The 14645-nt window shown below is 37.6% G+C and overlaps 1 protein-coding gene across 9 annotated transcripts in view; it reads left to right on the forward strand.

Annotated features, from left to right (window-relative positions):
• LOC110848043 (calcium-dependent protein kinase C) overlaps positions 1 to 14298 on the forward strand; it is a 41910-nt gene extending 27612 nt beyond the window's left edge. For 6 of the 9 annotated variants that reach the window (XM_022095131.2, XM_035851523.1, XM_022095133.2 and 3 more), the window contains 10 exons: positions 2122 to 2250; positions 2640 to 2793; positions 6949 to 7072; positions 7445 to 7549; positions 8263 to 8295; positions 8437 to 8574; positions 8872 to 9137; positions 9600 to 9696; positions 9837 to 10283; positions 10840 to 12262. In XM_022095131.2, the coding sequence (XP_021950823.1) occupies positions 2122 to 2250; positions 2640 to 2793; positions 6949 to 7072; positions 7445 to 7549; positions 8263 to 8295; positions 8437 to 8574; positions 8872 to 9137; positions 9600 to 9696; positions 9837 to 10283; positions 10840 to 11100 (1754 nt within the window). In that variant the 3' untranslated portion in view covers positions 11101 to 12262. Of the gene's footprint in view, positions 1 to 2121; positions 2251 to 2639; positions 2794 to 6948; positions 7073 to 7444; positions 7550 to 8262; positions 8296 to 8436; positions 8575 to 8871; positions 9138 to 9599; positions 9697 to 9836; positions 10284 to 10839; positions 12263 to 12589; positions 12689 to 12750 lie in introns of those variants that run through there. The other 3 variants (XM_022095135.2, XM_022095136.2, XM_022095132.2) reach the window with 3 other exon arrangements.
• Positions 14299 to 14645: the final 347 nt, after the last annotated feature.

Consider the following 14645-nt stretch of genomic DNA (forward strand, 5'->3'; position numbering starts at 1 on the left):
ATTCGGATGGGTCGGTTTTGTGTTTTTTGTTGGGTTTAGATTGATGGGACAAATATTGAGTAATTTCCGATCGTGATATGTATTTAGGACGACGTTCCGGTTACGTAAGAGACATAAAATGCAGTAGAAGTTGAGGAATTGAGTGAATGTTTTATTTTATTTTGCTTGAGCCATCTGGGTAACAGAGGATGTGGAGTTAAATGGTTTTTTATATATATTGAATGGCTTTATGCTCTTCTGGGTGAGATGGATGGGTCATGTTTTTGAAATTAGGAGTGAACTTAAGCCGAGCATTAGCTACTGCTGCTCCCTGCTTTAAGCTGATGGATGAGTTAAGTAGGAAGATCAACTTCTTAGAGAGAGGGATAGAGGAAGAAGACGACTCCTTTCTTTCCTCCGTCGCCCACGTGGATGGATGGATGGATGGGAACGAGAGGATGGAGCTGGGTTATGAGATTCGGGGAGGAAGTCAATTTTAAATATAAAAATTTTGCACAGAATTTGCAATTTTTGTTATGCATTTGAAGTAAACGATATGGTTTTTGACTTATATTTGTTGTTAGAGGGAGAGAAAGTTGGTGTATTTTTTAAGAATATGGGACTATTTTAATGAATAAGCGTGATATTTTTAGAAAAAATTTGCAATTTTAAGATGGATTTGAGGTAAATGATATGATTTGTAACTTTCATTTGATCTTGAAGTGGGAGAAAGTTCCTGTAATTTTTAAGAATTTTGGACTAAGCGTGATATTTTTAGACACAATTTGCAATTTTAGGATGGATTTGAATTAAATGGCTTTCGACCTGGATAAATTGACCCATTTCTAGTTTAAGATTGACAAATGGGGAGAAAGTTCACCTAATGTTCAGAAATTTGCTACCATTTTGACGAACAACTCTCCCATTTATTTTTGCATTTTTTCACAGAATTTCTGCCCAGGGAAAAATACTAACTCCCACTTTTTTTTACAGACTTGAAATAAACGATACGATTATTTCACAATATAAAGGGACTCCCCATTTGTTTTTTTTGATGAAATTCAACTCTTTTAGAAAGAAGTCGTGGGTGAAAGAAAAGCGATATTTTGAAATGTCTGTCTGAGGAGGGGAGCTTGCGAGGTTGATAATAACAGATCTTGGTGCCCTTTAGATATGTGGTAGGGTCCTATGAGTGTATTAAAACCCTGAAGTGGTTTGACTCCATGGCCACATTTGCGCCCGCCACACCCACTCAAAAATGCCCAAAAAACGCTTTCACCCCAGTTTTCACTCACTCAAATCCACGCCAAAAATCCAATTTTACTCGGATTTTGAAATTTCTTTCACCATTACACTCCCAGATAGTTGCTTTCCTCAATCCAATATCAAACTCAATTTTATTGATGATTATTTCGCAAACATAATTTGTTTTGTTGATTACTACAACAATGCTCATTCAGAATTTTAAATTTTAAAAATACTTAAAATTTCGAAAAAATTGAGTTTGATATTGGATTGAAGAAAGACACTATCTGGGAGTATAATGGTGAAAGAAATTTCAAAATCCGAGTAAAATTTTATTTTTGGCGTGGATTTGAGTGAGTGAAAACTGGGGTGAAAGCGTTTTTTGGACATTTTTGAGTGGGTGTGGCGGGCGCAAATGTGGCCATGGAGTCAAACCACTTCAGGGTTTTAGTACACTCATAGGACCCTACCACATATCCAAAGGGCATCAAGATCTGTTATTATCAACCTCGCAAGCTCCCCTCCTGAGATGAACTAGTTTTAAGGATCTCTCAGGGAACAAGAGACGTCGGAATTAGCTACGACTTGACTTTCACTCCTCCTAAAATCCCCACCTTTGGCTTAACTGCACCTTATAAATTCTCAATTCTCTAGTCTTTTAGTACTTTTAGTAGTATACCGGAGTAGTTTATGTAGCCGGCTAATCGGGCATTGTCTGTCTCGTAATCCTCTCCTTCTCCGTGTCACTCTCAATTCCCTGCTTTCTCTCAGATAATTCTACCTGATTTAACAACACTGGCGGGCGGCCCCGCGTTGTTATTATTATTTTACGGGGCAAATTTAATTTCATGTTTGCTTTCTCTTTAATTGGTCATAATTTAATCTCTCTAATTTCAGCATGTGACATGAACGTGCATAAACGATGTGAGGAACAAGTTCCAAATTTGTGCGGGTGCGACCACACCGAACGAAGGGGGCGGCTCGAGCTGAAAATCACCTGTGTCGGGAACAAGCTTACGATTGATGGTGAGTAATTAAGGGATGAAATTTTAATTGGGGTTGGACAGTAATTAAATAAATATTTAATAAGGTTAGAAGGTTAATTGAGTTTGGAAGGGTGGAAGTAATTAATTTTGTGGGGCACGCTAGGAAAATTTGTGGCGCGCATTTTGGTAATATAATGTAACTAAGCTTTTCTGGGAATTTCAAAATTTGTACGAACAAAAGTTTTTACGTATCCGAGGTTCAAATATTTAGCAATCGATAGAGTTGTGTAGCCGTTTTACCATATTATTAAGAGTGTAATATCTTTTTACCAGACCGGTAATGCCGCCCAGATTTCTACGGGTGCATGTAATGTCCATGATCTGATGTGAATGCGAGATGATGATGTCGTAATTATTGTAATTTTGCAGTTCGCCAAGCCAAGAACTTAATTCCGATGGATCCCAATGGTGCAAGTGATCCGTACGTGAAAATGAAACTAATCCCGGACGAGTCTGGGCTAAAGAGGAAGACGAAAACGATCAAGAACAATCTTAACCCGGTTTGGAATGAGACACTCGTTTTGTAAGTGACAGGGGGGCATCTTGCTTAGAATAAGATTACACGTTATTGGTTTTCTGCCCAGCGTCTGGTCGATATTAGGACAACGACGGGTAGAACTGCAGACTGGGATGAGACGTACGGTATAAATAATAATGTCGTGCAGGCCCGTCGAAGAGGCGACACGCTTAAAAATGTGGGGGTAAAATTGGCATCATTTCTGGCTCGAGATGGTATCAGGGGTAAATTTGCGGGAGGGAATGTTACCAATTTGGGAGGAAATTTGACCGAATTTATACAGAAATTTCAAATTCGCAAAAATTGGGGAGTACAAGGATACATTTCCAAAGCTTTTACCAAACTGGTAATATGACACCGGTAAAAAATGTTACCAATCTTGAGAAAATCCTACAAAATGTGTAGAGAAAAACGACCGAATTTATACAGAAATGACCAAATTTGCAAAATATTTGGCTACCATTTCACTTTAAACTTTTACCAAACTGGTACCCACCCCACCGGTCTCAAAATCTGTCGCAAAATTTCTCAAGGTGCACCTCCACATCCACCCATGTATCTATTTAGGTCGTATGTTACACATACATGATTCATTTCTTGCTCTTCGTGCCCCGACGATACCCTCTGGCTGTGATGGATTGTCTTCTTCGTCGTCGTCGAGGATCAAGGAAAGAAAGATGCTGCTTCTGATCTTACTCCTCTTCTGTCCTCGTATATAGAATTCGTGATCCGTTTTTCTCCCCTGTATTTGTTTACTTTACGAGCCCCAGCTGTCCCATCTTCGCTACTTATTTATTCATGACATTGATTAGAGAGAGGGGGGAAAGAAAGTGGGTGGTTGGTTCGTGGGGCCGGCAAAATGCAAGTCTAGAGAAAGTTCCGTTCCGAATTCACTTTTGAGTTTGACACGACACAAACCAACTTTCTCTGCGGTTTGGTTTTTGATGGGTAGATTATTACCACCGCGATATCATGGTCATCATCTCGGCCAAGTTTTGACAATGGGAGAGACCAGATTGTGCGGTGTGGTGCGGTCTTTCCAGTTATTATTATGCCACCCTCAATTAGCTCCATTATATTATCATCTTACTTGGTGCATGGGGAAGAAGATAGTGAGTCCTGGTTTTTGGCATTCCATGCTCATTTTCTCCTGGCTAACTTAGACATTGTACCCGCCTACTCTTTATCCTTAGTTGGCCGTGTGTTTTATAATGTGCGGGGAGAAAGTGGAGGAGTGAAAGTAGTTAGTTTAGCTTTCACACAGGGCGGAGAAGAGGAGAGAATCGATTATGAAACAAGAGCATTTTTACGCAGGAAAAGAATAGCGAGGAGAGGAGAGAGAAAGCAGCAGTGATGATTATAACACCCTGTAAAAATAAATGGGTATACTTTTTCTCGGCAGGTTTTTTTAGGGGGGAAAATGTGACCTAAGTTGTGAGTTACATAGGTTGGGGCGGCCGGAGGTGAATTAAGGAAGGGGAAAGGCAGGGTTTAGGACATGTGTTGTGGAAGTGGGACAAATTTGCGTGCAAAAATTGAACCACATGTTCATGCATAACTTGAGTTTCTTAAAACAGTTGGAAAACATTACGCAGAAAAATTACGGTTGAAACGTCAACGTCTTAGCAAGGTTTAGGTCATGATTTTGTGGACATGTCGGGACACGTGCGTACAAAATTTGAACCACGTGTAAAATTAGTTTCTTAAAAAGTATGAAAAACATTATGTGTTGATATTTAGAAAAATTACACCTGAAAAGTCAACGTCTAATTGAGATTTCTGAAAAATCTTGTAACTTTGTAAGGTAAACCATAAAATTACGTCAGTTTATTCTCGACAGAGATTGCATAATTTCGAAATAGAAAATCCCAAAAAATCCCAAAACTCTGATACAATTTTTATCAAAAAATCCCCCTTTTCCGAACCCTGTCCTTCCCAGAGTCATTATTATAACCTGACTCTCTACGGCCAAGTAGAGTCAGGAAAGTGAGAAGAAGAAGGAAAAAAACTAGGTCTTCTTCTCTTCTTTTGTAAATCTTATCCCATTACGAGTGGTGGAAAAAAAGTGTATTTTTTTCCTTCCACAAAGCTCTTGGAGATCTCATCATCCTCCTTCAAGCAAACTGTGGGTGAGGGCTGTAGATACATACGATTCCTCTTTTTTTCCTGTATTTCCTGTCACCATTCTTCCATCTACGTCTTCTGCAAGAGAATGGCGCGGCGTCCCCTCTGGACATTTCTGTTTTGTCACCTCCTCCTTCTCCTCTGCCGAGAGGAGATTGAGTTTTTGATGGAAATTCTGCCAGGAAAATTTCCGGGATTCATGATTTGAACCGACGAGAAAATCAGGTCAAGGGGAAGGAAAGAGTTATATAAATAAAAAATAAGTAAATTCGGTGAAAAGAAATTAACCCGGGTATAACAAAGAAGAAGTGGGAACGAGACGAGAGCAGGCACGTAGTCACCGAGTGATCATGGTGGTTGGTGTGTGCAGTTGGTTAAATGAGTGGTGGTTCACAAATTGCATACTTTTCACGGTAATGACGCCCTGATTGTGATTCGAGGACCAATTTTGCGGGGAGAAAATTAGATTGTTGTTTCACTCCTTTTGATCTCTAATGTGATTCACTTATCTGTATTGTAGAGGGGGCTGGGCAGGTGGGATGGGGAAAGTTATGGCACCAAGTGGTAATAAAATTATTACCCTGTACAATTTCCGGGAATATAAAATTAAAATTCTCGGACAATTATTTTCATGGTTGCGTAACAAATCCTTATGTAACCTGTGGCGTTTATACATTCGGTAAAAATTCTGTTACCGCATTATTTTCGAATAATAATAATTGTCCAGGAATTTCAAATTTTATACCACACTGGTAAAATCAATTTCTCACAGGGGGCTACAAATCTGAATGTTGCAAAAAATCGTGACCAGCAGGGTCGAGCTGCGTGTAAATTTGGTGACCAATTTTGTCCAGGGTCAAGTTTTAGATGGAAAAGTCAGCAGAAACGGAGGGGCGGTCATGCCTCCTGTACGGCCCCCGTCGACCAGAGTGAGATAGTTTGTGGTGGATACCCCCCAGCCAGACGGGGAGACTTTCACTCGACTCATTTACCTCTGGTTTAGTTTTTAACGTGCTGTACTTTCACCTCGTTCCATATTTTCACTTTCACCCCGACCACACCACAAATGGATGGCTGGACGAACGGGCTAAAATCTACTCGCCAGCAGGTGTTGCTGATGATGATGATTTTCTTGTTGAATTGTTGTTTCGCAAGGGAAAGAAGATGACAGGGGAAAGTGTTGCTGGAAAAGTAAAGTTGAGTTGAGTAATGGCATGTGTGGGCAGGCAGGCGGGCAAGGGACAGACAAGCAAATAGGAGAAAGTTTCAAATTTTTTTTGCGGGTGGCTGGACAAAACTGGTCGAAATATAAGGAGTCACGTATGTATTTAGTTTGTGTGTGTAATGATGGTTTTTCATGCATTTTGTGCAGTTTTTCATGCATTTCTTGCAATTTTCATGAACGGGAAGATTTCGTGAATTTAATGCGATTTTCATGCAGTTCGTACAGTTTTATGTATTTCGTGCAGTTTTCATGAACGGGAAGATTTCGTGAATTTAATGCGATTTTCATGCAGTTCGTACAGTTTTATGTATTTCGTGCAGTTTTCATGAATTTCTTGCAGTATTTCAGGCATTTCGTGCAGTTTTTAATGCATTTCACTCAATTTTTCATGCATTGCTTGCAGTTTTCATAAATCTTTCTTCAGTGTATTAAGAAAACCGATTGCAAAAACTTTTTGCAATTTTTACAATTCTATTTCGGGCACTCCAAAAGGTTTAGACTTGCAATACGTAAATGTGCTTTCTCCCATTTCAAAATATTTATATTCAAAATTTCAACGGCAAAATATCGTGGGCAGTTTGTCTTGATTTCATGCACCTCAAGGGGCACACTGCCGCCGTATATTAAGTAACTATTTGTACAGAATTTGGGACGCGTGGGTTGAAAGAAAAGGCCGTAATTTGAAGATATGACGCGATTATGATCAAAGTTATGTTTGTCTTCGTCCCCTTATTTTCATTTGGATGATGCCGTCTTTCAGCACAAAGGGGATTTTGATTTATGATTATTGTTATTATTTTCTTGGTACGCAGCGAGTTGAAACCAGAGGACAAGGATCGTCGTCTCTTAATCGAAGTGTGGGATTGGGATCGAACATCACGAAATGATTTCATGGGGTCGCTTTCCTTCGGGATATCGGAAGTGCTCAAACAGCCGGTGAGTTCTAGGTTCAGAAAATCATGATAATTCGTGTTCAGAAACTTTGAATTTAACGAAATTCTGTAAATTGTGGTAAAAATTGCAACACTGCGAGTTCTGGATAGGAATCAAGATCATTCGTGTTCATAAACTCTACATTTTATGAAATTTTGTAAATTAGGTAAAAAAATTAATATTTATCGAGTTCTCGGATTTAAAAAATCGAGATATTCGTGTACAGAAACTTTAAATTTTATGAAATTCTGTAAATTGTGGTAAAAATTGCAATATTTCGCGAGTTCTGGGGATAAAACTCAAGATAATTCGAGTTCAGAAACCTTGAATTTTATGAAATTCTGTAAAAATTGAAATATTTTTTTCTCTCCTCAGGTTGACGGATGGTTTAAACTGTTGACACAAGAGGAGGGCGAATTTTACAATGTTCCCGTTCCCGAGGAGAGCGTGGATCTGTTGCAGGTCAAGAATCAAATGCGGGTAAGAAGAGAAAGTTGCACATCTTGTCTTGCATTTATTTATATTCGTTCCTTGTCCTATTTACGTGTGCTTTCTCTTTCTATTTGTAAATTTGTGTGTATTTTAGTAGTCCTATGTAAATAGTCGGTATGCAAGTGTGTCTCTATTTGTCTTCTTTAACACTTGTCTCAAAAAGTCAAGATTGCTTTGTTAGTTAGTTAATTAGTAATTAGCTCGTCTTGCAAATGCCCGTTTTTTGGGAGATTTTTTTTTCCTCAGAGTAAAAACTGTGTGACTGAAAATCTGTCTGATTTGAATATTATATCTTTCTTGCATCTTTTTTTGTCCGTTTTTTTGAACCAATTTATACAATACTGGTAACATTTTTCGACCATTTTTTGACCTAAAGTATGTATCTAAAAAATATATTTTTTTGATATTTGCTGCTCCTCTCTGTCTCTCTTCTTCTCTTTGTGACACTGAAACTCCATCCAATCTTGGAAACTGCATCCCTGCAATGCAACGCACTCTCACAATCTCTCTGAAAATGATTGTATTTTGATAACTGTCACTTAAAAAATACACAACTTTCCCTGTAAATTATTCTCACTAAATCACTAACTTTCTCACCTTCACTGTGGAAATGATAACCTGATTAAAAAATCCCTTCTCTCCCTGCCCTGCTTGCACTACTGTCATGCAAACCTGGTGGTGGATGTGGTCGTGGTGCTCAGGGGACCACGATTCACACGCGGAGTCCGAGTCAGGTAGGTTTTTTTGTGGAAAAGGTTTCGTACGACGAAAATGGGAGTGAAATCCTGGTCGTAAAAGCGAAATCCTGTATTTTTTTGGGGGAGGAAAGTATGTATCATGCTAATTTTTGTCTTGTACGTAACTGCGACTTTTAGAAGTCGTCCATCTCCGTGGAGCGACGCGCGCCGACAGTCGAGGACAAAGAAGTTCCACACAACATGAACAAGAAGGATGTCATTCGGGCGACGGATTTTAATTTCTTGATGGTTCTTGGAAAAGGAAGTTTTGGAAAGGTGAGAAATTTTTAAGGGTACTTTTTTCGTGGGTTCGAATTCCTGGAAAACGAGGGGAAGAAAATCCAGGAAAATTCTAACGACCCGTAAAAAAACGGACTCGAAAATTTCCGGAAACTTTAAAAATTCCTAAAACTGCTCGAGAACCTGTAATTTTCTAACGCTCTCCCGGTGTTTATACACATTTGCACCACAAATTCGAACCCACGGTTTTTTCTAAACGGGATTTTACTTGGTTTTTTAATTTTTGAGTTGATATATGTAGGGATTTGAGATGGCTGAAATGATTTCTTGCAGGTGATGCTAGCCGAGCGGAAGGGGACGGATGAGCTGTACGCGATAAAGATATTGAAGAAGGACATCATAATTCAGGACGACGACGTGGAGTGTACGATGGTGGAGAAACGTGTCCTCGCACTTTCGAGCAAGCCGCCCTTCCTGGTCCAGCTCCATTCCTGCTTCCAAACCATGGATCGGCTCTATTTTGTCATGGAATACGTAAACGGAGGAGATTTAATGTTCCAAATTCAACAATTTGGGAAATTCAAGGAACCCGTGGCAGTGTGAGTTGACTTTGTTTATAGACAAAATATGCAAGTTTGACGAGATCGGGTTAATTAGAATCTAAGCATTGCATTCATTTACAAAAGTTGAGAATAATTAACTTAAAAATGTTGTGAAACGGTCTAGGTCTATAATTAACTTGGAAAATATTTAGTAATGGTTTAACGACACTGGCAAGAATTTTATATTTTGTTTAGAAGTATAACTCAAACGATAGGTTTGCTAATTTTTTGGTCTAATCTGGAGAAATTAATGAGAGAAAGTTTTCTTTGGAAATTTCTGTGCATTATTTTACATTTTACGGAGCAAAAAATTGTGTTACTGTAATGAACTGCACATGAAACATAAATTCATAAGATGGCTAATTTAGCATTTTTTAATACCCATTTACCGTACCCATTTATCGTCACAAAAAATATCCCATTGATTATCAAGCTAATCTCTCTCTTCTTTTTTTGCAGCTTCTACTCTGCAGAGATTGCCATCGGCTTGTTCTTCCTGCACTCGCGCGGCATCATCTACCGCGACCTAAAATTGGACAACGTCCTCCTCGACCAGGTTTGTTTCCGATAAAAAATGACAAATAGTAGTGTTTCCTTAAGATGCATGAAATCCGAGAAAGCAAAAGTTTCTGAGAAATTTCTGACAGAAATAGAAATAAGTCTACAAAGAGTAACTTGAAACTTACCTATTTTCAGGACGGTCACATTAAAATCGCCGACTTTGGCATGTGCAAGGAAGGCATTCTCACGGACAAGACGACCAAAACCTTCTGCGGTACGCCGGACTATATCGCTCCCGAGATAATCTTATACCAACCGTACGGAAAATCTGTCGACTGGTGGGCGTACGGCGTCCTGCTCTACGAAATGCTCGTGGGACAGCCCCCCTTCGACGGGGAGGATGAAGAAGAGCTCTTCGCCGCCATCACGGATCACAACGTGTCCTACCCGAAGGCCATGAGCAAGGAGGCGAAAGAAGCGTGCAAAGGTTTCCTCACAAAAAATCCGGTGAAACGGTTAGGCTGTGGAGCAAAGGGGGAGGACAATGGAGAAAACAACGTCCGGGTCCACCCCTTCTTTCGGAGGATCGACTGGGAAAGGATTGAAAATCGGGAAGTGCAGCCACCCTTTAAACCCAGAATTGTGAGTGGGACGATGACGATGAGTAGAATAAATATTTACTTTTTTCTTGTTGGTATTTCGGGGGCACTTTTTTCATTAAACTTTTATCGTCGAATTTGCGTATGTCGTCTGCTTTTGGCTTTGTGAATGACATGTTATATTTAAATGTCTTTGTGTGCAGTTTTTTGATGTATGTTCGCTTTGAGTATAAATTGGAAAGGCCATGCGGGTCGGGTTTTTCTGGTGGTTGTTTGTGGACACATTTGATGTGAAGGAGATGGATTTCTTGGTCTTTTTATATCTTGGACAACATCATTTCTTTCACGTCCAGATTTTATACGGGTTGCTTATTTTCTTCACAATTTTGTCATGTTTTGTACTAATTTTTTCTCTCTCTTTCATCTTATCCTCACTTATCAGCTACTGAATAAGTATGTATTTGCAGCGGTAACACACTACACTACTACTAAATTTTTAATCTTGCTTTTACCTACTACATATTAAAAATTGTCGCAATATATTTTTTATTTACTTTTTTGTTTTTTCATCTGTGTGTATTTGTGGCACTATTCTCCAGAAAAATCCACGTCTGGGTGAGAACTTTGACCCCATCTTTACCAAGGGACGGACCACGTTAACCCCGCCGGACAAGAATGCCGCAATGATACTCTCGAACCTTAATGGAAGTGAATTTCCCTGCTTTTCCTTTTGTAATCCACACTTTGAACCGATGGTCGGGGACGATGTGGTCATCCCAGTCCCGGGTTTTGATGACCTCTCCATGAAGACTAATAGTTCCCCCCTGCGACCCGTGACCCCAACCCCGGCAGTGATTTAGAAGAAGAAGAAAAATACAAGCAAGCAAACCAAACCCATTCCGGAAGAAAAGACGTAAATAATAAACAGCTTATCTGCCCAGAAGGAGGACTGACCTTATATTACGACCTTCATATCATTAAAGTGTTATTATTACCCTGATCGAGCTCATTACAATTATTAATTAATTATATTTAGTTAATTAACTTAACTGCCCTGAGAGAGAAGTACTTTGAATGAATATGAATACGAAATCAATCGATGATGCCTTAAAATATTACTCAATTTCGTTAAAAGTTAGTTAGTTAGTCAATCCTTCCCGAATTAGTTAGTTTTTAGTTCAAACTATTATTAAGGTAAACTCTGAATCAAATATTGTGACGATCGATGTACATACATACGTACATTACAAATAGCTACTTATCGTTGTTGTATTACAATGAGATTAAGAAGCATGCTAATAAATTAGTGAGTAGTTTGTGGGCTAAACACTGTTACAAATTAGAATTATGTTCGTATTACGAATGGTGCAGACGATAAGGTGCATGCAGTTACGTAGTGGAACGATTAGGTACACAATTAATTAATTATAGTATTTAAGTAATTATGGTTTTGTAGTTGTTGTTGTTGTGCGTACTGATCTTGAGTCAAACTGCTTAAGTAAATAATATACGTATAATAGTAACTCTGCTACTGAAATTAATTAGGTGTTGTCAACTCTAAAGGATAAATACGTAAATATGTACGTTTGGCTTTTTCTGTGATTTATTCCCTCAACACGTATAAATATTTACAACTTTTCCCTTATTGTTTCCATTACACACGAAATACGGGAAGAAAATATGATAAATGTTTCATCTGAATGTAATGTGTCCCGTGTTCTGGAGTGTTATTGTTCTGTCCTCGTAGCGTAATTGTTATCGTTTGTGTGAAATGATGCAGAATTATGAAAGGGGGGCATGAGGGGTAAGTCGTGATTTTGTCCCCCCATGAAAAAATGAGACGCTACGTATTTAGGAACTCAAAATACCACCCCATTTTTTTCGTATTACATGTTGTTACTTATCTGTGAAAAATGTGTCGCAATATTGATAAGCCTACTTACCTATTAAGGAGCAGCATTATTTGCCTCAATTATTAAAAAATAATAATAATAAAAATTGAAGTGTAGATGGACAAGTAAAGAAAAATATGCATTTTTATTTTATTTTTTAGTTAATTTTAATTGCTCGTTTACTTAAGTAATTCGTGGTAGATTTGGGCATTATTAAAAATTTGAGTTGATTAATTTTTTGTGTAAAGATTTTTAGTTGCGTGTTATGTTGCGTGCATAAAAAAACAATTCTCATTTTTTGTGAGGGGTTTATGGGGGACTCGGTAAGTGATAATTGACATTATTTTTTTGACTCTGTAGATTTTTTGATAGGTGAAGAAGATTTTAATTGATGAGATATATTAAAAACTTATGAAAAAGGCGAAATTTTAACATATTTTGTGTTATCTTTACCTAGAAACATCGCAAAGACGTGTCCAACTTTGATAAGCAGTTTACCCTGGAGAAATTGGAGTTAACTCCGACGGATAAGCTATTCATGATGAACTTGGATCAGGTACATACACATAATTTTAGAAAAAATCGAAATTTTGACTAAATTTTGACTCTATTTTCTAGACCGAGTTCCAAGGTTTTTCTTTTCTGAATCCGGAATATGTCCAACACATTTGAAAGGAGAGGAACGCACTTCGAGGAATTATTCAGCCCACGATTCATTCCATCGTTTCTTGGATTAGTCAGACTAAGACGACCCTTTTTTCCTCAACTGTACCTTCAACTTCGTCATCTGCTATGTCTTCTTCTTCTCCTTCAAGCATGACGCCAACTATGACCACATCTGCACCTGAAACTTGAAAATGAACCTTCTGTGCCATCATCATACTCGATCTTGTTCTTCTATTACATCCGGTTTATTTTTCTTGTCCGCGTGATTGTAGTGCGTTTCGTCTCGATTTTTCAGATTCCTCGTCATTTCCTTTGAAAGTACATAAATGTGGAGTTACAATTTTTAATTTCTTCATCTTCTTCCATGTCACTGTTTAAGTTTTGGGAAATGTCCATATTTTCGAATTGATTGTGTTGTGACACAGATTTCTTCATGACCACGAATTATGTGCTGCTGCAATCACAACTATATTCACAAAAAAGTATGTAAATATGCATCCCAACTAACTACGTAATTAATTAACTAATTATATAACACTGTGTCTGAATGTATTTTAGCTTAGTGTATAATGGATTAAAACAAGCTAACTCGTTGTGGGAAATGGGACACATTAAATGATTTTGAATTTAACTAACTAAAACTAACACAATTAAGGAAAATGTACTAGTAAAATTAAAACCAAATGAAAAATGCATGCTCGAAAAACCAGATGCCAATTTAAACTCATGATTTCACATTATGATAAAATGTTGACAATGCTGTTTTTACCTGATGTTTGTCCTGCAAAGTTCAATTCTGCTTAAAATTATGATTAAGGACTTATCTGTAAATTGCTTCTAAATATATGTGTGCACTAGTCAAAAAGTTAGTAAACTTGGAATTAATTGCATGATTAATTAATTAATTAATACTTGTACATACATGTTTAATTATTGTGGAGGACTCAAGCCAACCACACGTAAATTTAAGTGTGATTATGTGTTATGTAAATGTTTCTCGATACGCCCTGATAAGAGCTTACCCGTCATCAATTCGTCTATTTGACTACACTATTTACACCACCCCCCTCACCCACCACCACCATCTTGTAACTATATATATTCCATACCATATACTCTACATTGACAAACATTGACATTACCATGATTAATTAATTAATTAAAATTAATTAATGAAACTTTTCAATCTAAAAAAAGTACTCTGATTATTATCCGCACCACAAAACAATCCACAGTTCCGTACTGATGATAACCTACAAATAAACTGTATAAATACTAATAAACTTCACTTATAAACTGTTACATACATGTACAAGAAAACCTCAATCAAAAATAGTTCTCACTTTGAACAAACACTTTTCAACCTCTTACTCAAAAACAGGATTCAAGATATTGTTACGTATAATTAATGACGAGAAGATAAGGTTAATTAAATACATACATGATAACTATGTGAGATTCCAGTTTGAACTTGGTAAATAAATAATCGTGAAAAAATTGTTTTCTGCAACGGAAATTGATTACCGTTTTTGATAAGCTACATATTAAGCTACACGGAATTACCAGTTCCGATAATCAAACCAGACTTGGTCATTGATACGCTTACAAGTTATGGAAATTCCTAATTTTACAACCTTATTGTTTCTTTCAGTACAATTAATAAAATTATGCATATGAAAATCAAGTCATATAATCCACATCCGCTACTTTAGATGCATGTATAATTTGTTCGAATATCTATATCACCATTTGCTTGTAATCGTTTCTATTTTTCGAGTTATCATGAGTCCTATGATTGTCTTGTTACTTTTGTGTTCGTTTTCAGAATCAGGAGCTTACATTCCAGC

The sequence above is a fragment of the Folsomia candida genome, unplaced genomic scaffold (genome assembly GCF_002217175.1).
Source record: "Folsomia candida strain VU population unplaced genomic scaffold, ASM221717v1 Fcan01_Sc004, whole genome shotgun sequence".
Classification (NCBI taxonomy): Eukaryota; Metazoa; Arthropoda; class Collembola; order Entomobryomorpha; family Isotomidae; genus Folsomia; species Folsomia candida.